The sequence below is a fragment of the Ptychodera flava genome, chromosome 15 (genome assembly GCF_041260155.1).
Source record: "Ptychodera flava strain L36383 chromosome 15, AS_Pfla_20210202, whole genome shotgun sequence".
Classification (NCBI taxonomy): Eukaryota; Metazoa; Hemichordata; class Enteropneusta; family Ptychoderidae; genus Ptychodera; species Ptychodera flava.
Genome location: NC_091942.1, coordinates 25,768,417 through 25,790,951, shown reverse-complemented (window position 1 = coordinate 25,790,951; position 22,535 = coordinate 25,768,417). Strand labels below are relative to the sequence as shown.

Sequence of the window (22,535 nt, the reverse complement as noted above, 5' to 3'; positions counted from 1 at the left end):
AGGGGGGACCCCTCAGGAGCATGCGCAGCGCGACGACCACTGCGCTTTAAATTAAATTACATCAAAGTCATGGATGATGTCTAATAGAAGCTTTTATTGAATACAAAAGATTTTTTTCGAATAACATGTACACTTTCAGACATTCTTGTATATACATATATTATCTGCAACACTGGTCCTGTTCAACTTAACTTGCTTTACAAGTTTTTAAGGTAATAAACAAATAAATACAAGTTAAAGGGGTTTTTTTCCCGAAATCTCTGCCTCCTATGATTTTGATTCAATTTTAATTAAGTATTGATCAATGAGAACACGAGCATTTCCATTTTTCATAAAATTCAGTGCAAGAAAAACATTAAAGCATAAAAGAGATGCTAAACATAGATATAGTCTTCAGTGCACTTGACTGGTAGCAAATACTGAGTAAATAAAATTGCTTGCCATTTTCAGTTATACAGTAAAAGGTACAACAGACAGAACACAAATACTTGCAGATGTCCCAAGATGATGTCTGAAAAGAGATGGAGTTTGAAAGAAGGAAATTTGAGTGGTAGTGATAAACTCAGAACTTTTTAATTTGCGTCACGCAGCGACTCTCAGGAAATGTATGTCCACCCATAATGTTGATGGCAATGAAAGAGTTTGGGGGATTACACCACATGGAAAAATAATGGATGAAAACCGAGATGATTTAGTCATGAATGTGTTCGCTGAGGTTGGACGGATGTTATGATAAAATATGGAGATGGTTGAACTTTTATTGCGTAAAGGGAAATATTACTAGTAAGCTTTCTGACCGCGGAAACCAAGAAATGCAGAAACAAATACTGGTTTCAATACAAATGCAGGTAGCAAAAATAACATCCTCCAGGTAGAAAGATAGTGCACTACCTTGTTGTAGACAGCATCTTAGGGAAAATCGTAGGACTAGCTATTTTTACCATTGTCTAACTATACTGTTATGTGGTTAAGGGTTTGGGTGCCTGTATGTCATAAGTCTTTGTTCATTGCTACAATTTTTCCAATGACATCACACAAAATTGCATGATTATGAAGGACAAGACAGCCAGGTGTGTTGTACGGGCCAACTATAATCTTTGGCAGACACTGCACAGTGGCAGGCAGGATGGATTGCTGTACATGAGGAACTGGTCGGTGCGAACACGCAACACGTTGATTGCTGTTACGCCAACGTCTTCATCACTTCTACTTTTTCTTCGTACATTTTGTAGAAAGCATTGGCCAAGAAGTAGAATGGTGCCTCTATGTTCTCCATGTCTTTCTGTAAGAGGTGAACAACAGATGCATGTTCACTGATGTTATATGTAGTTCAATATATTGTGTGTTATTACGAAAATACCGCAAAGGAGGCACGAGGACATTGGTGCAGCGTATCGCCCGACGCGAAGCGGAGGGCGATGCGCGGCGCCAATGTCCGAGTGCATCCTTTGTGGTATTTTCGTAATAACCTTATTATTATACATCTTACATTCGTGACTGGGGCATCAAATTGTCAGAGTAATGACCGTTTTTGTGCAATGTCAACAATTTTCTTCCGATTTATAGCGCAAGTGTGGAACGCTATCTCGGACGCGCTTCTGCAAGTTCTGGATAGTGTGTGTGCACTACACAAGTACGTACAGAGCGTGCGCGAGACATGTTCTGGCACTCGTCCAATGGGTCCCTTGAAACCGTTCAACAGTGAACGCGCAGATACAGCCGCAGGGGATGGGGCGCCTTGAAACCGTACGTGTTACGGAACGGGCGTTCCGTACAGCTTTTTTAGCGCACGCAAAATTCTATTGTTCTCGATGGTAGATGTATAATAATGTGTGTATTCAGTAACGGAAATAGGGACTGGTGACATGGTGTTTGGATATTTGGTTACGGTAGTACACGCCTCACAAGAGAACTGAAAGACTTAAACTTTTGCTCAACTTTCCTCATGAAAATTCAAATCATTCTCGTACCAAATCAAGAATAGAAATCTGGGGTCACCATGCAAAGTTTGGAACTTAGAAACACAAATTTATCTAACATTTCCAATTTGAAATTCAAAATGGCTGCCACTGCTGTCATAATATGGCGAAAATATCAATTTTCAATCTTCGAGTTCGAAAGATAAAGCCTGTGAAACTCTTTCTTTCTACAAGAGCTTTAAACTAGTCAGAGAAGAATTCTAAAAAGTTTGAAATTCTGAATATCTATCCCTGATATGCCAACTTATTCAAAAGCTAAACATAACTCGCCTATGACATTGTGTGCCGTTATGACTTCTAGTATCATACATTTCATTGCGGTGTCACAATGTTTATTCATAAAGTAGACTCATTCTATAAACTACCAAAAGTTATGCTTTACTTAGAATTTCAACCAGATGGGCGTGATTGTTACTAACCCATTATGAACTAATAACTTTTTGAGGAAGAGCACATAGTTTGAAAAAGATTTATACTGATGGGATTGTACCATTAATTAATGGAAGCCATGTTTCATTGCCATTTTCTTGTACATGGGTTTTTCCACACCATTGACAATAATAGGAAAAGCCAAATTTGGTACTGAGAAAGGGTTGAAGTCCTTTCCTCACAATTCATGTCAGTATACATACCATCAATCTCTTTTTTAAAAGCTGAGGATGTACCAAAAATGCATAATAAATGACAAATGACTTTCATTTGATGAGACTTTATGAACTGAAGTGAGCTATGAGTTGAGACTAAATTCACACAGTGACCTTCACACAAAAATCAATTACACACAAGCAGCAACATCTGTGAACAGAAAGTGTTTTGATGGACTATTTGCTGACAGACTACCTTGTCAACAGAAAAGCTAAAACCTACCGCTGAGCATTCAAAGTACTGAAGGCCGTTCTGTGCTGCGAAGTCTCTGGCTGCTGCAGGACTGACAACTCTCCTCGGACCGAGATCTGTCTTGTTTCCAACTAGGACACCTGAAACAGCAAATCATGCGCCATCAGTCAAGTCATAACAGTATCTTCATCTTTCACACAGCAATTATCTGTCATTCAGTCTGCTCTAGCAAATTAAAAGAAGCCTGAATACACATCAATGTACTTTTTTGCTGACTGTTCTCCATTATCATGAATTATACCAGGCCCGTGTTTCTTTCTTCCCCCAATTCTCTAACATCCACCTGTTGCTTATCAAGAAAGACTCATTATTGATAGCAGGGCGCCCTCTAACAGCCATGGCAACTGCATAACAAACCATAGGCAGTCTTCCCCTCTATGATATGATATAACATGCAGATCAACGAACACGTGTGCATTATGGGTTTCTTTGGAACAGCCATACAGAAGGGTGATTTTGAAGTCTGTGAACTTATTAACATGGTGAATTAACAGCTGGTGAGTGTAATTTTCACTTAGCAATGTTCTCAGTGAACAACTGGAACACAGGCTACACCAATGGATTGGTATACTGAGTGTAATTTTATTGCTAACAATGGAGCTTGGAAAGCGAATCACATAGCCCATGCCAAAAGTTGCTGGCTTGATATCTCACCTGGCAGGTCCTGGTTGGTTTTTGTTTTCACTCTCTCCAACCACTTCTGGCAGCTTTTGAAAGATGTTTCGTTGGTGACATCGAAGACAACCATTACAACTGACGGATGTTCCCACTGTATTGAGTTGAGATGAAAGCGAAGAAGGATGATGTCATGACTGAATATGCAGAATTGTCATCACAAGGCCCCCGAGTGGCTAGCTGTTAAAATACTGATGAAATATTCTGTGCACCTAATGTTCAAAAAAGACTGGGAAAACTGAAGTTGGTTTTGTAGGGGGGGGGCCATGAATAATTAAAACACAAGCATGACAAGTGACACTCATTGCAGTCAGGGGGGGTGGGGGAGGGATTGGTGGTGCAGATCTATTTTGTTAATGAAGAACAAATTTGCACAAACTACTTACTTTAAATTCAAATACAAAATCCCTTTACTGTGTTCGTGTGAAAGGAGATCAAATGTAATTTGACATATAAACAAGTCCCAAAATTGTGATAGACATCTGACCACCAAAACAGTATGAAAAACTAAAAACAGTTAGAAATTATCTGAGTCTTTTGAAGACCTTACCAAGGTATCACGCCCATGAGTTTTAAAATGTACATGTACGTGTATGTACACTTCAAACTAGCAATATATTAGGATGAGAATACGCCTGAATAAACATATGCTCAGGTCATTTATCTTCCATACAACAACACCACAAAATATCTTTCAGTGTTACAGATAAATTAAACAAATGCTAAACTAAACAAACTCTCAAGAAGGGAGGACATTCTGTGGCTGTTTTAAAGTGTGATAAGATTCACACTGCAGTCTTGTTCTGTATCGGTATAGGTCTGTGTGTACAGGGATGGTTATAACCACAGAGAGGTTGCATCATCATCATGGTAGTAAAAACGCTGAAAAGTACTCACAAATTTCTGTACATAGTCTGAATACACTTCTTTACCAGCTGAATCATATATGTAAAGTTCCTGCAAGGCAAATGAAACACACTTTAGAAACATAGCGTGACAGAAGTGATAGAATTTTTGATGGTGCATAAGTCTGTTGACAAAGGTCCTTTCATGAAAATGTAAACCCACTGCAAACAAAGGGAAAAGTATGTGAAAATTCTCATATCAATTTCTTTAAAATGTAATATTTTTCAATTCCAAATGTGACAAGAAAAGCTGCAGAAAAAGGCAAAATGATAGCTGTTCTTGAACTGTACCAGAAATGCATACAGTTTGAAGAATTGAATGAAACTCGTGCAACCGTCAGTTTTTGTAATCACATATCACCAGTTGGTTTCTGTTCATATCTGTAGTGAACATAGCAAAACACACACTCGTGTTATTGCTTTTGATAGAAAATAATAGACTGGACTCTAAAGGCTGCTAGAAATTACAGGCTCTAGAAAAAGGCAAAATGTATGTAACACTGTAGCCAAAGGAGAGTAAACCTTGCGAACCCCTATTACCCCCATAGAGGTCTAACTTTGCAATAAAAAACAATTGGGCAAAACCACGATTGTGAAAGGGTTGTTTGAGTACTGACCACACTGTCATTGGTGTCTGGTATGTTGACTGCTTTTACACACAGCTCTACTCCAACAGTCTGGAATATAAACACAAACAAATCAGAAATTACAAAACACACTGAAGCTTGAGCGATCAGCAAGATGGTACAATTTTGATATATGTAGATGAATGTAGATATATTAAGAGTCATGATGGATTCGAAAATTATGAGACAGGACTGCCCGGAAATGTAAAGGTAACCTTTATCCCTCCTTCTGAGAATAATGGTCTCACCCATCCATTGACGACAGCAGTATGGTTATACCACAGAGAGCTGATGAAGAAAGGACATATGGGTTTAAAAAAGACTCAACACTCACCATGGAATAACTTTTAGGGAAGTGGGCACCATCACTGTGAAAAACCTGCGTAATTGCACTCTTCCCACAGCATGAATCACCTGTGATGGAGAAAAAACATCACAACTCAGTTGAATTCTAGTGTTCATTATGAGCTGTTATCCTTGGCACTGAACAGAAACCCACTGCAGTGACAAACAAGCTGCAAGTATGATTGATATTTGATAGTTAACAACAAATGAATCAATAATTACAAAACACAGAAGCTTGAGCGATATAGCATAACAGTACAATTTTGATATATATAGATGTATGGATGACACTCTTCTATTATGTATTGGAGTTGCTTGCGCTCTTCCTTTTCAGGTCTCAATGTGGTGTATTTGCCTGCACCAGTCTGGGTCATTTCCAAAATTGGCGACTCATTATGATAATGTATTCCGGCCTTTAGCCAATCATCGACCAGATTACGGTACATCATTAAACATAGAACACGTCACGCTAGGTCACAAATTACCCACCAAGTGTGATCGGCTGTTTTGGGCTGCTTATTGAGCCTCTGTCGTGTGAATTTCGACGAATTTTGAATGTCAACATAATCCACGTGTTCTGCAGAAGGTCATGTCAAACAATGAATCCGATGAGTGAAGAAATATTTACGATTTATTTCTACCCCCAGTTTATAAATTTCGCTCAAGTACCGAGAATCATTTTGCAGATGTTCGTCATCTCTATTAGAAATACTGTTATAAAGGTTATTTGTATAGGTACGCATATGGCGTTTTGCAAGAAGGAAGAGCGATGTTAGAGCTTTAAAATGATACCTGTTTGGTAGTTGTCCTACACAGACTAAAAATGGTACGCGATTTTGAAAATGTGTTGACAGAGTGGCCACACAACTGTTCGACATACGGTAGAATTTGTGATCGCTGCCATTTCTGATACAAATGAGGTTTTCTGAAAAATCCGTGTAGGTACAGAATTTATATTTAGCAGGACTTCAGGCCAGAGTCCAGGAATCACAGCTATATATGGGGTTTGGTTGTCTAAGCCAGAATAAAAATGGTACACGATTTTGAAAATGTATTTTGACAGAGTGGCCACACAACTGTTCCACATTATGACAGAATACGGCGCGAGAGTTCGACACAGTATGGCGTACGTAACCAAGGACGCATGTGGAGGTTGCCAGGAAATACAATTTTTACTGATGGCGCGCTGGCCGCTGATTGGCTAATGATAGGGGAAAATATTATGGTAGAGCGTCACCAATTTTGGAAATGACCCGGACTGTGCACTGTTAAACCATGGAGTTAAAAATCAGATGGTCCATCAATACAGCACCTACGACAGACTGAAACAGGTGATAAGTTTTCCTGTGAACACGTTTTCTGGCCGGCATTTACAATTTTATTCCAAGAATTTCAAGTACATGTAAATGCTGCTGAATGTGAGAACTAATGAATATATCCAGGAAACCTTGGTTTGAATGCCATATTATGGGACATGATGATGGATTGCCCCGTTCTTCAACTGTGGAACTGGGGAAAGGCTGAGTAACCTCTAGAGCACTTCGTAATCACCTTCAACGCCGAGGGCAATTCCCGATAAAACTCATGGTCATATATCAATACAACTACTTATACATTACTTCTCTGACTACTACTTGTACACGAGTGGATGTACTAGACTGGGGTCTTTACACCTGTCACTTAGAGTCGAGAGGGGGGATTCACCGGCAGTTGTTGATACCGTGATGGTCGTATTGAAAGTTCCACAAGACAATCTTGTTGACGAAGAGAAGTGTCACTGAATATGACTGAAAAGTGATATACAACTCTTGTTTCCATAGTAATTATAACGTGCCGACGCTGTGATCACAGGCAGTGCGATGCCAATGGCCTGCTTTATTAGGGACTACGAATATAAGATCAACGACACAATAAAGCTGTGAATTGTGTTGTTTCTATACCATATATACTTACCAACGGTGATTACTTTCGCTCTCAATAGTTTTGGCATGTTATAGCTTTTGATCCAACGACGATGGCGATAGACAACTCTTTCGTGTGTTGTTGCTTCTGTAGATGCTGTTCAACTTCTAAATAGGAATTTGAGACTGCGCATGCGTCGTTTTAAAACATAGCGCCCCCTGTAGAAAGTCCCCCCAACGCCACCTGCTTTCGTTTACACATCTAAAGGAACTAACAAGAGATTTTGTGGGAGTTTAGTTTTTTCTGTTTTGTGTCCTTCTTACGAGTGAAAATTTGCTTAAGCTCAAAGTTAACGCTGTCGCGAGATACTTTTCTGTCAATAAAAGTGTTCGTCATTTTTTCAATTTTGGTAATAGCAATTACGATATATTACGTTCAGGTGCACGATGTGCACGTTTATTTGCATTTCAAAGCCTCCGGCCCATATACAAAGGGGTTTTTGTAGCAATATACACTGTCGAAAGTATTAAAGAATGATACAAAAGCAAGCAAAACAAAAGGTACTAAACAATATGTACAATAACACAGATTGCAGAATTAAATAGAAAAAATAGAAAGCGGTGGATGTGCTATTTATGTCAATAAGGATTACACTAGGAAAGTAAATCAAATAAATAGCGACGTAGAAAACTGTGTATTTATTCATATAGACGATATATTACTACTAAACGGAAAGAATCTCATAACGTGTCTAGCATAATGAACTCAAAATCACACACGGTGATCTGAGTCAATTTCCTCATCTGCACAGGTGATATTTGTATTGTTGTGGAGCTTTCGTTAGATGCAAGGCAACACCACGGTATAGCTCCCGAGAAAACTTGTTTTTATAGCCGTGCCACCGTTCACTCCTTTTCAGTCTTAACGAAAGGAAGATGTCGATTTCAATGCGAATACCGAAACCGTAAAGTTTCATTGCGGTCAACCTCCAGAATGAACAAACAGGTAAGTCTCTGATCAGTAAAATCACATTTCTGCAGGTGGAGTCGAAATTTATATGCAAATCAGACTTTTCGTCAAGCCAACCTTCCTGGTTAAGTCCTTCATTTACCATAACCTCCGCTGATTTGTAGGCAGTTGGGTAGCGTAGTGCACGGAACAATCTCTCGTGCAAGTTCGCAAGACGACCTTGGTGGCCACGTTCCTCTTTGGCTATAGAAGTCTTAGTAAACTTGTGTCACAGGTAACCGGACCGTCTACGCCCAGCTGCTTCCACGAAAGATTCAAGCGGGTCTCCCCTTTTTGCGCTGGATGAAAGGTAAGACTCTGTAAGTGATACCAACAAAACCCGGTTGGGCAATTTCGAAAATTACTGTCAACGTGTCTGCAAAGTCTCGAGTTTGTGTGAAAGCTAATTGACACAAATGTGACATGATAGTGGAAAGCTCCGTGTGGTCTCACATGCTACATTCAAGTTGCTAAACCTGTCAGCGGATTAAAAGAAAATTTGCAGTGGCTGTTGGGTCCTCGCACTAGTTTTTCAGATGCCGATGAAACATTTTCCGTTATTTTCACTTAAACTCGCAATTTTCGTCTTTTATTCTAATGATATTTTTAGTCTAAATTCGATACGAATATCGATTAAAGTTCATAACAGCCAAATAATTAGCTCATCATTGTGAAAACTTTTCTCAGTCAAGAACAAAACGAATATCCGTAAATTAGTTTATCTATTCACTGCCAACTTGAAATTCTGAAAAAAGGTCACATCTTGAAGTAAACAGTGTGCATATTCTCACCATCAGTCAAATGAACATCCATCATATTATAATACCCACAAGGTCAAAAGCTGCATTTTTGCACGATTTAAGCGCAATGTTGGTCTTTTGGGGGAGTTTTTGTTCATCGAGGGAGTTGTGAGATGAAACAAACTGGACCTTTACTTTTCTTAATAGACATAGTTAGCCAACGTTTTGAAATTTCTAAAGTTCACCATATTCAAGTCTAAAACTGTATCTGCAAAGATGGTTAAATTACGAACGGCCCATGATCGTCGTACTTTCTAAGTATTAAAGATGTATTGAGTCATAATTGAGCATATTTTACTCCCTAATCTACTGCGTCCATGAGAACTAATTTCATAAAACATTTCGAACTGCTCGTTCGAATTTCAGATAACATAAATATGGCAAGATCGTACGCTATTTTGTGGATTCTGACAGCCGTTGTATCAGCAGCGTCACTCAACATCTACAAACCATTACCAAAGTTCTGTGATGGCCATGATTGCCCGACATTTACCATTCTGTCAACTGGCGAGGTGAGTCCGCACCTATACCTAATTATACAGTACTACTCTGACTACTAATGATGGCTTATCAATAAAATTCATCCACTTCAACTTACGACGTCTCTGCGTATAGCATGCTGTTTTTACCTCTCACCGAGCTAATTCCCTGACTGAAGTTGTCGACCGTAAAATTAGACGGGCAACATGAAACTGTCCGGGCATTACACAAACGTCGTGAGTACTTGTATGTCAACCAAAAGTGGAAGAAGTTAAAACACTATTGGAACTAATTTGGGATAATTAGATGGTGAATTAAGGACTTTTTCATCTGCAAATGTAAGCTCATCTGCTTTTCCTTTTAAGTAGCGCACTTGTTTTTATGAGTAATTTGCAATATTCAGCTATGTAGCACCTAGCACATTTGAGAAATGTAAAAAATATGAAGAATGATCCAATTTTCCCAAATTAGTTCCAATCATGTTGGTATAAAACGGTGCCCGAAGAACAAGTTTACGTCCATCCAGTCGTCGACGACATGCCTGAAATTACAACTGGAAGAAATTCCTGATGATAATCTGGCAGGGCAATCCAAGAGGGTAAAGACTAGGAGTGGAAACGGAAAGTGGACCTCTAGTTAGAGTCCACTTTGAGCGTGCTGGAGAAGTTAAGACAGCTTAACGAAGAAGTAAAAGAGGAAAGCACAACAAAATGGTATTAGGCCGGGAAAATTTTCTGTCCGTGAGAATGAGAACGCCAATCGGTGGTGGAGGCGGTACGGTACAAGGACTTCGCCGAGTTCAAGAAATGGAGTCCGGGTCGTCTTCAGGTAAGAGGCGTTAGTCTCTATCTGACTGGGAGGCAGAGCAATGGTTCCAGAACCAGCCAACAGAGGGGGTCACGAGGAAAGATATAAAAGAGGGCAGAAACTCGAAAGAAGATAGTTTTCAGAAAGAAATTTAAGTGGCGCTTTGGGGAAAACTGGTCCCTTGTGGTTTCGAGAAAAAATGCTGCACAAACACCGTTAACAATGTGGACAACCAGTTAAACAGCATATGTCATCTCGCCAGAAGAACCGGGAGAGAGGGCCAACAACAAGAATGAAACAGAGGGGAAGCGTAGAGAGCGCCCTCGGGCGACGGATTTTCCAGTCTACATTGCTATCAGTCTTTAGCAAACATTTGTTGTAATGAGATCACCTCAAATACGTCTGCTTAGCACCATACAAAAACTGCTGAAGTTGTTTCGAAGATATCGCCCGGAGAAAGGGAACCAATGGAGGTAAGCAATCGTGCACTGAGGGACAATATTGGCACGCTAACAGAACAGATGAATTCTAAAAATATGAATTAAGAACTGAGAAGTCTCAAAGAAACAAGCAGACGAGAAGTTAAGGAATCCAACCGAGTAGGCCACCGCAAGTCTAGAAAGGCAGGACTGTCCAGGATGCTAAGATACAGTGTATACACGATTTTTTTTAAGATTTGCCATAGTGCCGCTGATTGTAGAACAATACGAACTGAACAATTTGATGATCATACATTTTATTCTTTTTGTCGATTAGGTCATACTGCAAGAAATTGTAGAAATTCACGTACAATTCTTTCGTAATGGTTGTAATTTTTTAAGGGAGCCAAGTTACGGCAATGGCATTAAGAATAATAACAAAAAAGTATTTAAGGCACAAAATTTGGGAAAAACTGTAAAATACGAGAGACCGTGGAAATTTTAGGGTCTCAAAATGATGAATCGATAATACAATTCATAATAATCAATAGAAAATAATGTGTTCTATCTTAAATACGACCATATCGATATCTCAATAAAATTCATCCACTTCAATATTACGAAGTCTCTGCGTAGTAGTATTGTTGGTACCTCTCGCCAAGCAAATTCTTAGAGTCAAGTTGTCAGTGGTACAAAAACCGTGGCAACAAATCTGCAGTTTTTCGAAATTAATGTTTTCAACTACTAATACTTATGGTTTAATTTAAGGATTGTACCACCGTTTTTTGAAATGTGCTGACTTGACTTTCATACAAATCAGGATCTATTTTAGCGATTACTGAATTTGAATACACTTATCATTGAGCGAAGAAAGCCAGTGTTGGTGGCCAGAGACAAAAACACACGCACATTGCGAGGTGTGCAGATGCGCGTGTAGTGCACGTTGTGCCATGTAGGTTCCCAAAAGCTAGTTAGACTTCCCAAAACTCTTCGGGCGTATACATATCAAAACTGGAGTGAACTGAAAGCAATATACTCTAGCAGATCGTGGGATGAACACTATTGCCAGCCAGTGACTGCTGCGCACGCCCGAGAAAAGACAAGCGACTAGGGGCCAGTCTTTCCTTTACCTCCATGGTCTGACTAATAGCTAACGTATGTTCCTGTTCTCAGAAAACCACCTTTCGCACGAGAAAACAGACGCGTTGCTTACCATGGCAGGAGATTGCCAATTTCTGAATTTTTTACGTACACTGTTTATCAGTTTCTGATTGAACTGTAACAGTCCCACGGTAACTTTCTTCCAGGGATATGAAGAAAGGCTGTACAATGCTACCAAGTACGTGAGCACCATATTGTCACATCATACATACGAAAGTGCCGTGATGAAGGGTTTCTTCAGACTATTCCACTACATCAACGGAGAGAACAAGCAAAGTAATACCTTCCTCTATCTTATTATCAACCATTTCTCAAAACTCTGCACTGTAAGCTTAATGTCAAAACGTTCAAAGCTTGTAATCATCCTTGTATTTTTTCGTAGTAGATCATAGGGTGCTGCACATATGTCCGCCCCCAGGGGGAGGGGTGGGGGTAGGGGTATCTTGATCTTCTTGCTGTGGTTTATTTTATGTAAATACGTTTGACTACGATATGTATTGCTGATAGTGATTTATACTACCAACATTTGGTGTCTTTTCTTACGGTAGCACTGGTTTTGTAACGATTTTCTCCTTCGCCGTGCCACGTATTTGTCCTTTGACAATCTTACGCGAAGTTTTGATATTACTGTGATTATTTCCATTGCAGAGAGGAAGATGGAGATGGCTGTACCGGTTTTGGTCAAAGTTGATGCAGGTCAGAACCACACGCACGCGTACCACACACATCCAGAGGTGACCATGAGTTTCTTTCTCCCGTTTGCCAATCAAGCCAATCCTCCAGAACCCAGCGACGAGAATGTCTTCATTACGGAGGTGCCTCAGATAAGGGCATATGTCAGGTAACAGAACGAAGGCTGGCTACATTCAAATTTTCAATAATTTTCGATAGGGAAGGGATATCGTTTGTATTGCAAGTAAAATTTTGTTGAAAATCGTTCAGATGCTCATGACAAGAAACCAGTCTTTTCGAAACGTAGTTCGAGCCCGTCTAATAATAGTTGGGATAATTCGGAATGACACGGGGTTAAAATATGACGTAACAACAATATGTATATTAACATTTTTGAGGCCTTTGAGACGGAGGTTACGCGCACAAGGAAGCTTAATATTTTAGGATGAAATCCAGAAAAATTGCCAAACCTCTGGCTGTGAAACATACTATGTCGGTTTCTACTGGCACCCAAAGTAACATGCGTATTAAATACTGTCTTTTCAAATTGGGACCAAACTACGAGATCCTAATGAGTTCTACATCGTAGATTTATTCAGTCAGTGTGTACCCTCTGTAAGGTGATTTCAACTCTATTTTATCGTGTTAGGTTGTCCTGTAAATGCAAGGGAAGGTGCAATAAAAATGTTAAAATCTAGTCGGCAGAATGCTAGAATCGAAAAAATAAACACCCTGAAATCACATCAGCTTTTCTTTAGCTTGGATTGCGGAAAATACAATTAATTACAATGAGTTCAGTCTGCGTTTGAATGACATTAAACTGAGCAGCACGTGTCTTCTTTTTAACACCGACAGATCATTTCCTGGATACGTCTTCACGGAGGAAGGCTGGATTAAACATATCGAGGGTCTGAGACAGTCACTGGGCGATAATTCAATAACAAACTACGAAAAGTCCTACTTCTATACAGCCGGATATGACAATCCAGGCAAACTCTTCCACAGGCATAATGAAGTCTGGTTGATTGAAGTGTAGGCAATGCTGACTGTCTTGTTGTACAGAATTACTCGGAAATAAAGCAAGAAAATGTTGAAGTATTGTTTAGGACCAGTGAGAAGTGTTGAAACCAAATGCTATCGAACTGACATCAGCTGTGTTATTTTCTTACTTGCAGACTTTTCTCAGTAAATTCAAAGTGCAACATATTAAATGAGCATTCTCTATTTGTGTGTATGTAATTTGGTGTTGTATAGTGCACAAACAAGTCTCATGTAAAAGTAGAAAGCACCCCGGGGCAAAGATATTCAGACTCAAATTTTTACAAGATTATTCTGATCTACCACTTGCCTTAACATACTCTGCGTGAAGCTCTTGGAATAAATACAGTTCGAAAATGTTATATATCCCCATAGTTAATAATGAGGTGGCAGCCATTTTGAATTCACAATATTGGTCATTCTGAGAGAATTTGTTCCGCTGGTACCAAAATTTGCATGGTGACCCTGATTTTTATTCGTGATTTTTAATGAGAATGGTTGAAATTTTCCTTCAGGAAAGTTTGAGCAAAAAATTAGTCTTTCACTTTTGACGCGTATACTACCTTAAAGGTATACATTCCCCTGTTATCTAAATATGCCCATATATGGTCAAAGGGGCGTTTCTTGGTATTCAAAATGCCCATGTGAGGGCGCTGTTTTTTTAAAAGCGGCCACCAGCTTAAAATCTGTGATTGGTTAGATTTTCTTTCCATGGTAACTGTGGCAAAATTGGAACCGGTGACAGTATACCTTTAAGGCTTAATATTCACCTTCGATGATTCATTATCAGATTGGTATACTATATCCTTAAAGTTTGTTAACACATTCTGCATGATGATTGAATGCCATGACATTGCACTTCACATACAGACTTGAGTTGCACGAGAGCATTTGGGGAATTGGATCAAAATGAATGCGGAACCAGGATATCACTGAGCAGAGTATGAACAAATTGCTTTAAAAGTTCAGTGTTGGCATTGAAGTAGCTGGATGTTCTTGAAAGAAACAAGTCATCGTTGATGACACAGTCCCCACTTGTTAATAATGGGTACTTTGATTACATGTCCTCAGAGAGGATAGAGTCCTCTTCATTAGTTAGGTCTGTGATAAAAATACTTTGATACAGATGGCGCTCAATGGCCAAGAATGAGTTCCATGGTGATGAAAACATAAAAACAATGTAGGCTACCATCCTAAAGTTCATAAATGAGTCAACTAGGAATTAATCAACAGGATGTTGCAAAACATTTTTGCATACAATTCTAACACTTAACAGATTATCACTGGTACCATATTTCATAAAGTTTGATGCAGTATTTACAACACTATGAGATCAAAATCTGTATCAAGTTTCATCACATTTGACATTGTATTAATTTGTGGCTATATCACCCTAATTAGGAAAGTTCATTACTTATGCAATTACAAATTAATTAAAATGACACTGATAAATGTCTTTTCAATGTTAAAGCAATGTGAGCTTAACATCGGTTAACATCTGTATAAAGTTTCATGAATTTGATGTGGTACATATTTCGTGACATAACAGCCTACTTACGAAACTTCAATAATTGACATGTTACTGCTACATGACGTGAAACAAATTGACGAGCATATGTATGAAATAGGTCAATGTCAACTTTGAATGATACTGGTGGAAATATGTCTGAGTTATGGCTCTGTACATGAAAACATCGTAATAAAATGGCTGCCTAGAGACCATATTGGATCGTATCACATAAAAAATCGACGTACATACATGTATGTATGACATAGGTCAATGTCATTGTACCAACTTTGAATAAAATCGGTTGAGATATGCCTGAGTTATGCCTCTGTATATGAAAAAATCGTAACAAAATGGCCACACAGCAGCCATATGGATTGTATCACAAAACAAATTAACGTGCATATCTATGACATTGGTCAATGTCCTTGTACCAACGTTGAATAAAATCTGTTGAAACATGTCTGAGTTGTGGCTCTGTACATGAAAAAATCGTAATAAAATGGCCGCCTGGCGGCCATATTGGATCGTATCACAAAACAAATTGACGTGCATATCTATGACATTGGTCAATGTCCTTGTACCAACTTTGAATAAAATTGGTTGAAACATGTCTGAGTTATGGCTCTGTACATGAAAAAATCGTAATAAAATGGCCGCCTGGCGGCCATATTGGATCGTATCACAAAAAAATTGACGTGCATATCTATGACATTGGTCAATGTCCTTGTACCAACTTTGAATAAAATTGGTTGAAACATGTCTGAGTTATGGCTCTGTACATGAAAAAATTGTAATAAAATGGCCGCCTGGCGGCCATATTGGATCGTATCCCAAAACAAATCGACGTGCATCTGTATGACATATGAAGTAATCCTTGTACCAAGTTTGAATGAAATCGCTTGTTGCATCTCTGAGATATCTGTGTGAACGGACAGACGCACGCACACACGCACGCACGCACGCACGCACGCACGCACGCACGGACATGACCAAACCTATAAGTCCCCCCGGACGGTGTCCGTGGGGACTTGAAAGAAAAAACCCAAAACTGGAACAGAAACGCATACAGTCCCACTATCATCTACAAGGTTGAAACTTCTTTCAACTCCTTACTTTCCTTGCTAGATTAGTTTTCTATCTTTCTTTGATTTTGGAACAGTTTACAACACGGACAGCCCATGTGTTTAGTAATGTATGTGGAGGTGCATTTATTTCGTATGTATAATACAGTAACTGTACATAGTTTCATAATTCTACAAATCTTTGATTCATCATGCAGATAAGGTGCTTCATCTGAGTATGACATCAAACCAGAATTACTGACAAGTCATTCTGAAGTTCAATCGGTTTTGGCAATCCAAATCTAACATCGTAATCAATTCAGAAATTTTATTTTTGTACTTCAGGATTTCACAAAAGTTAACTACTTTCCGGTAGCTTTTATTGGACAAGTATAGTCTTTCCCTCCAACTTCTGATCAGTACACAGTGTTGAGAAAACTGAGTGCAGTTGTCAGTAGCGCATCAAATAACCGCCTTGATATTGCTTCTGCTCAGAGTAAGTCTTGAATGCGTACTTGTCTTCTTATGGCATTGGTGTAGCCTTCTTTGAATTTGTACCATAACGTATTCTTTATGACATTTGCAGCGTGCGCTTCCTCAGCACCACCTTCATTACTTTCTGTGAAAAGATAAAAAAAAATTTTTCTGATTCCTGGTTCTGTGAAATCTCCATTTAAACCTTTCACCCCTATTTTCTTGACAATGGGTCCATCCATCCTATTGAAAGCAAAAGGATTGTTCCAAAACCTGGTTGTGTTGGGGTTAAAACGTATTCAACAATATATGGGAAATCTTCAGGAAAATCGTCCAATGATTGCAAGGAAACCAAGCTTTTCGAAGGCTCCAGCTTACTGTTCCGATACGAAATTTTATTCAATACTTTCTGAAATTGTGAACAGGCTAAAATAGTCCATATGCTATGAGAGTTTCTGAGTTTTGTTGCCTGTACAATTTGTGCTGCAAAGGTGAGAAATGCCAGTTTAAAATACATTATTCATGTGTTATTTTCAAGAGCATGGACTTATCTTTTATTTCTCTAAGGCTTTGAAATTGGAAGCAAGATTTTCCGATTGATGTACAAAAAAGAATTTTACGTACTTCAAATTTTTTTATAATCAAGTGTATGACAAAGTGTACACACATTTTTCATGGAGCAGAATAACATGGCAAAACTCTAGTTTGAGACTACAACAATGATATAAGATGAACAAAATGCCTTAATATGATTTCAAGTATTTCATGGAGCATCTTTCATTCAAAAAAACTTTCTGCCTTTTGGGAGATTTATTGACATCAACTGTAATGGGTACATCAGAGTGGAAAGCAAGCATCTGCCCAAGGGCAGGTGAATCTTTACGACTACCAGATGGAGAGGAGGAAGTGATTTAAGATTTTGGTTTGCTGATATCAGAGGCAAGGCATACAGATGTATAAAGTTTGACAGGTTCATCAAGGTAGCTTTGCTTAGGCAGACAACTTTTCAGAGTTTACTGCCTTCCTACTCCACGGACAAGCACCACAATACTGTTGAATGAATACAATATAGAATCTGTGACAGAAATCTTTCAATCCTATTATGCCCCAGAGGGGGACCCACGTACACCAAAGTTTTCAACAGGACTTAACCAAAGTATGGTTGTTGAAGGGGTTGCTGAGACCATTGATTGCTGTGTATGACATACCATCTGTATTGCTTTTTGGAGCCGCCTCGATGACACGTCCAAAGAAATCCTGTACTGGCTGCAAAACAAGATGACGACAGATTTTATTTTTCTCAAAAGGACATGCCTTTCATAGCTGGGCATAGGGTCAAAGGTCAAGAGCAGGTTTGTCATGCACCTTGCAGTTAAATTTTAAATATTCACAAAATACAACCAAACTAACATTTATCAAACTTTTCACATCACTGATACAGACTTTTCCGGTTGAAATATACTGAATTAAAACTGGGATAACCAGTTGATATTTAATTCTATATAATCCAAATTCCGTTTTCAATATTCAACACTGCCATAGGTAAAATATTTGTACTAAAATTTAGCAGTGAAAGGGTTACATGGTTTGGTGTACCTTCTCATCTCGAAGCGTTATCTTCTTGGCTTCCAACTTTTCCTTATGTCTTGGAACGGGTTTCTTCCCCTTGTCCTTGACCTTGTCATCACTGGCAGTTTTTCTATAAGAGGATTAAGACAACTTGTGTCACACTTATCTTCAGTTTTAAGAAGTGGCATGATTGAAGACTGGTGGACATATTGAATTTGAATACAAACTTAAAAGTTTTTCCTGGGGCTTTTCTGTATGTGCAACACTGGTGGCTCCCCTAGGTCACCAGTTATTTAATGTGAAATACTGTCTGTATCCACTTATCTCCATTCCTGTCTGGGTAGTAATGCTGCATGTCAAGATTTGCAGCAGCATTTTGCAAAGGATCCTCTCAAATGTCTTTCTCCTAAATGCTTACATTTAAGATATTGGAATTTGTGAAAAATCTTTCCATATTATATCAATACCTGTTTACACTGGTTAAATAGAACGTTCTCAAGTTAGAGGTGCTTTAAAGGTATACAGTCACCTGTAATCTAAATATGCTCATATATGGTAAAAGGGGTGTTCCTTGGTATTCAAATGCCCATGTGAGGGCGCTGTTTTTAAAAAGTGGCCACCCCCTTAAAACCTGTGATTGGTTAGATTTTCTCTTTCCTTGTCAACTGTGGCAAAATTTGGAACAGGTCAGGTGACAGTATACCTTTAATTTGGCTTTGAGGACATACTGTTCAACATCAGAAGCACACACACTGAGGGCAAAGTTCTGGCTCAGAATGTTTGCGTGTGAAGATGTGTATAATAAGTGTATAACACTGTATTTCAAAGCAAAGACATGCAAAACTACTAACTTCTTTGGGGTATCTTGTGCCGATAATGCTTTATAAGTCCTTCGCATCTTCTCCAGGCCAATCTGTCCATTTGGATTATAGAAGAAACATGAATGAACAGATGTTTTAAACTTTCACAATGGCCTCATATGATTTCCATCAGAGCTTCGGCTGTTCTTGTGAAACAAATTCAACAGCGCTCTATCACTTTACATCATCAGTTGATTCTCATTTTACCAATCGTCTGATCACTGCTACAAACATGGAAATTTAAATGACAAGTAAGGCTTGCTGAAGACGACCTCATACTCTGTGATTAAATACACTGATGTGTAGTGAACCAGTGTACCTGTTATAGAGTATGTTAATCACTGGATACAGAAAATTTATGCACCTACTTTGCATATTCACAGAGATTGGTCAAACAAAGATATACAGAGCAAATGAACCAGCTATTGTCAAACTCAAGGGATTACTGCCTTTCTCGCTTTCAACCTGTGATGGAGCTCAACCATTGCATGTCATTAGGATCAGACCATGGCTTGATGCTACACTGTATGATAACCATAGACCTACGTAAACTGTACATGTAATATTTCACTAAAATAGAGTGTAATTCGGGGCCAAAAATACACAAGCACAGATAAGAAACTGGTGAAATTCTGATTGTAGTGCGGCACTTGCCTCCCTTGCAATCAGCTGTTTTGTGGCATAGGTCATCTGCTTCTTGGGTCCACTTCCACTGAATTTGATCACTTCCTCCACATTCCTATGAGCAAACAGACCAGGATTGCATCGGTTGAGGCAAATAAACGATCATTTGTCAAAATTTACACTGAAGAAAAGGATACAAGTCAACACTCCTGTATAGGATGATCAATGTGAAGAAGCTGCATCGTGGAATATCCAAAGAATATGACAGAATTAACCCCATGGCAGGACAGTGCAAGTGCACTGCACTCTGGGTATTTACAAGTGGGCTTCTGCACCTGTTCCAAGACAAGCGTCTACAATGTGGTACACACTTTATGATAATAGGAATACAAATATTTCAAAAAGGTATGATCGGGGTCTGTCACAGATTGCTATCTTATAGTTGGATCTAAACAATTTTGATACGAAATGAAAGATTGCATGCACTGGCTGTGTGGAAATTATGAGGAATGACATACAGAGATTGTTTTTGTTTTACTATTTTAGGGGGGTAGGGGAGGGTGGTTTCAGGAGTAAGACTCTCACAAGACTGCCATTCACTTACGGTTCAAGGACATAATTGTACTGTCCATCTTGAGATCTCGCCTGGTGGTAGGTCAGGTTATACGCGATCATTGTGGAAACGACTGTGGCCAGCTGGTCTTTCTCCTTGCCACTGAACAGTTGAGTGTTCACCTAAGAAAGAGGGAGACAGCCAAAGATTACTCAACTCTCACATCAGGTGCTGTGAATTTAACTGCCATATTAAAGTTTATGATAAACAGTTCAAGTTCAGTATTTATACTAGAACACAAGGTAGACAGGTGGTATTTTACTCCAAGACAAATACAATCAACAAGGAGACAAAGATGCTATCTTTTCAAATTCTTTTGGCTATCTTTGTTTTTTGTTTTCAGTGAGTTGGTATAGTATGTCGTTATGTTTACTGACACATGTTAACACTTTGAGTGCCAAAGTATATCTTTGTGCCTTCGTAAAATAAACTAAGACAATTTTCTTCAGATCCAAAATTTGTTTTCAGATTTTCCCAAAAAATTTTGACCAAAAACTGTAGTATATGAAAAGTGCTGTCAAGTTGTTCCAAAATTACCAAAAGAATTACAGAAAAATTCATAAAAATTGGTAAAATGTTACGCTAAAATTTTTTTAGTGGAAAAAATTCTAACATTCAAAAGGTTAAATCATCAGTCATCAGAGCTCTACCCACACCTTGCATGTACACACAGCTTGTAAGTACACAGATAACATCATTTCTGGACATAATGTACCATAAAGTTTGTCATCGAAGAATTTATTTCTGTATCTACAAGCAGGAAGGGAGTTGAGATCTGAAGACTGACAATTTAGCATATTTCAGTGAGCCAAACCACCTAAATTTTTGTCAAAAGATAGTGACTGTGTCTCTGTCAGTAAAGCTTACGGTATTTTGAGTCAATATTTTTACTTTCAGAGTTTACAACAGTTGAAAAGTCAAGAAGAAATGCCCCTAATCTATCAAAACATCAAATCTTCTGTAGCTTTCACTTTTTCAATCATGTATGCATGCATGGCACATACACAAATGCACACTACTGGCTTGCAGTTATAGCGACAAGCATGTCATTCAAAATACACAGTGTCAATCAAAATACAGAGAAATTTTTTAGAGTGCTGATATGTAGATGAGGTCATCATGCAAGTATCTTAAAGACTTGATGCAGAGTATTACAGCAACACCGGCTACCAAAATGCCAGAAGATTCAAATCCACTTACAGGTCTTATATTAGGCTGTACAATCTCTATGAGGAATGGAAGGAGATCCAACGCTGCAATGGACGTATTGACGTTTCGTTTGGTCAAGGCTGATACGCCATCCAACATACTCTCCAGCAGGTTGGTTGTTTTGTTCAGTTTGACAGTGTTCTGGAAGACAAGATAATGAGACAAAAAGAACTGTTACAGAAAATATTTATATCATATGCAAGTGTTACATGTTGGACAAAGAAAACTGGCAAAAAATGTCCAGATACTGTCTATTTTAATTTTTTTAATGAGTAACTATGTTTCTTGTGATGGTTGGTATGATAGAAATACAAATAAAGAACTAAAAGTTAGATGACTCGGACTTTGTGACTTTCTTCCTTTTACAGACCCTGCAAACTCCAATCAATGATAAGGAAACCTTGGGAACATAACTGACTTCTCTTTAACCCTATAATCAACTCTAGAGGGCCATCTTATTTTAGACAAAATGATAAGATTGCATAAAAGTTTGAAGAGGAGACACCTGCTGAGATGAAATGTGTATTATTGTTTCATAGGTTCAAAGCACTAGTCTTGGAGAGACTGACAATGCTGAGAAAACATCACATCAGTTTTCAGCCAGCTTTTGCTAGCATGGGGACACAGTGACCCATAGTAGGCCTGAATGGGGGACAAATTAAATTTTTGGGGGACATGTAATGTATTTCAATAAAACAACACAGTACGGTGTCATTATGTGTCATCATGACCTGGTACCATATTTGGTGTTCAATAGGCAAGTCAGGTGAGTATATTAATGGTAAGTATATATAGTAGGCCGATGGTGCCAACATGAAACTTGCAGTATCATTTAGTTTACTGCTACCACGTGGTATGCCATAAACTGCAGATGATTAGCCAACTCATTAGCCAAATCAAA

At 38.7% G+C, this 22,535-nt stretch overlaps 3 protein-coding genes across 4 annotated transcripts in view; 1 reads left to right on the top strand and 2 right to left on the bottom strand.

Moving 5' to 3' along the window:
• Positions 1-74: 74 nt before the first annotated feature.
• On the bottom strand, positions 75-7,510 carry LOC139151676 (intraflagellar transport protein 27 homolog). Its single transcript, XM_070724622.1, has 7 exons — positions 7,381-7,510; positions 5,417-5,496; positions 5,074-5,133; positions 4,449-4,508; positions 3,531-3,645; positions 2,847-2,956; positions 75-1,282 (listed from the first exon to the last, which is right to left on the bottom strand). Exons 1-7 carry the CDS (start codon positions 7,415-7,417, stop codon positions 1,184-1,186), a joined length of 561 nt encoding a protein of 186 aa, XP_070580723.1. The 5' UTR covers positions 7,418-7,510; the 3' UTR covers positions 75-1,183.
• A 1,005-nt stretch (positions 7,511-8,515) lies between these two features.
• On the top strand, positions 8,516-13,887 carry LOC139151688 (heme-binding protein 1-like). Its single transcript, XM_070724637.1, has 5 exons — positions 8,516-8,647; positions 9,504-9,649; positions 12,151-12,280; positions 12,653-12,845; positions 13,532-13,887. The coding sequence occupies exons 1-5, from the start codon at positions 8,641-8,643 to the stop codon at positions 13,710-13,712; spliced, it is 657 nt and encodes a 218-aa protein (XP_070580738.1). The 5' UTR covers positions 8,516-8,640; the 3' UTR covers positions 13,713-13,887.
• A 2,520-nt stretch (positions 13,888-16,407) lies between these two features.
• Positions 16,408-22,535, bottom strand: part of LOC139151682 (chromosome transmission fidelity protein 18 homolog) — a 28,705-nt gene continuing 22,577 nt past the window's right edge. For both annotated transcript variants that reach the window (XM_070724630.1, XM_070724629.1), the window contains exons 16-22: positions 21,626-21,775; positions 20,417-20,547; positions 19,843-19,927; positions 19,180-19,241; positions 18,356-18,458; positions 17,968-18,025; positions 16,408-16,904 (exon numbers count right to left, since the gene is read on the bottom strand). In XM_070724630.1, coding sequence (XP_070580731.1) covers positions 16,777-16,904; positions 17,968-18,025; positions 18,356-18,458; positions 19,180-19,241; positions 19,843-19,927; positions 20,417-20,547; positions 21,626-21,775 — 717 coding nt within the window. In that variant the 3' untranslated portion in view covers positions 16,408-16,776. The remainder of the gene's footprint in view (positions 16,905-17,967; positions 18,026-18,355; positions 18,459-19,179; positions 19,242-19,842; positions 19,928-20,416; positions 20,548-21,625; positions 21,776-22,535) is intronic.

Coding starts and splice junctions, on each gene's coding strand:
- LOC139151676 (XM_070724622.1), bottom strand. CDS start 7,417: ATGCCAAAACTATTGAGAGCGAAAGTAATCACCGTTG. Junction 4,509..5,073: donor CAGACACCAATGACAGTGTG/GTCAGTACTCAA, acceptor TTTGCCTTGCAG/GAACTTTACATATATGATTC. Junction 3,646..4,448: donor CAGACTATGTACAGAAATTT/GTGAGTACTTTT, acceptor AACTCAATACAG/TGGGAACATCCGTCAGTTGT.
- LOC139151688 (XM_070724637.1), top strand. Junction 9,650..12,150: donor CCATTCTGTCAACTGGCGAG/GTGAGTCCGCAC, acceptor ACTTTCTTCCAG/GGATATGAAGAAAGGCTGTA. Junction 12,281..12,652: donor CAACGGAGAGAACAAGCAAA/GTAATACCTTCC, acceptor TTTCCATTGCAG/AGAGGAAGATGGAGATGGCT.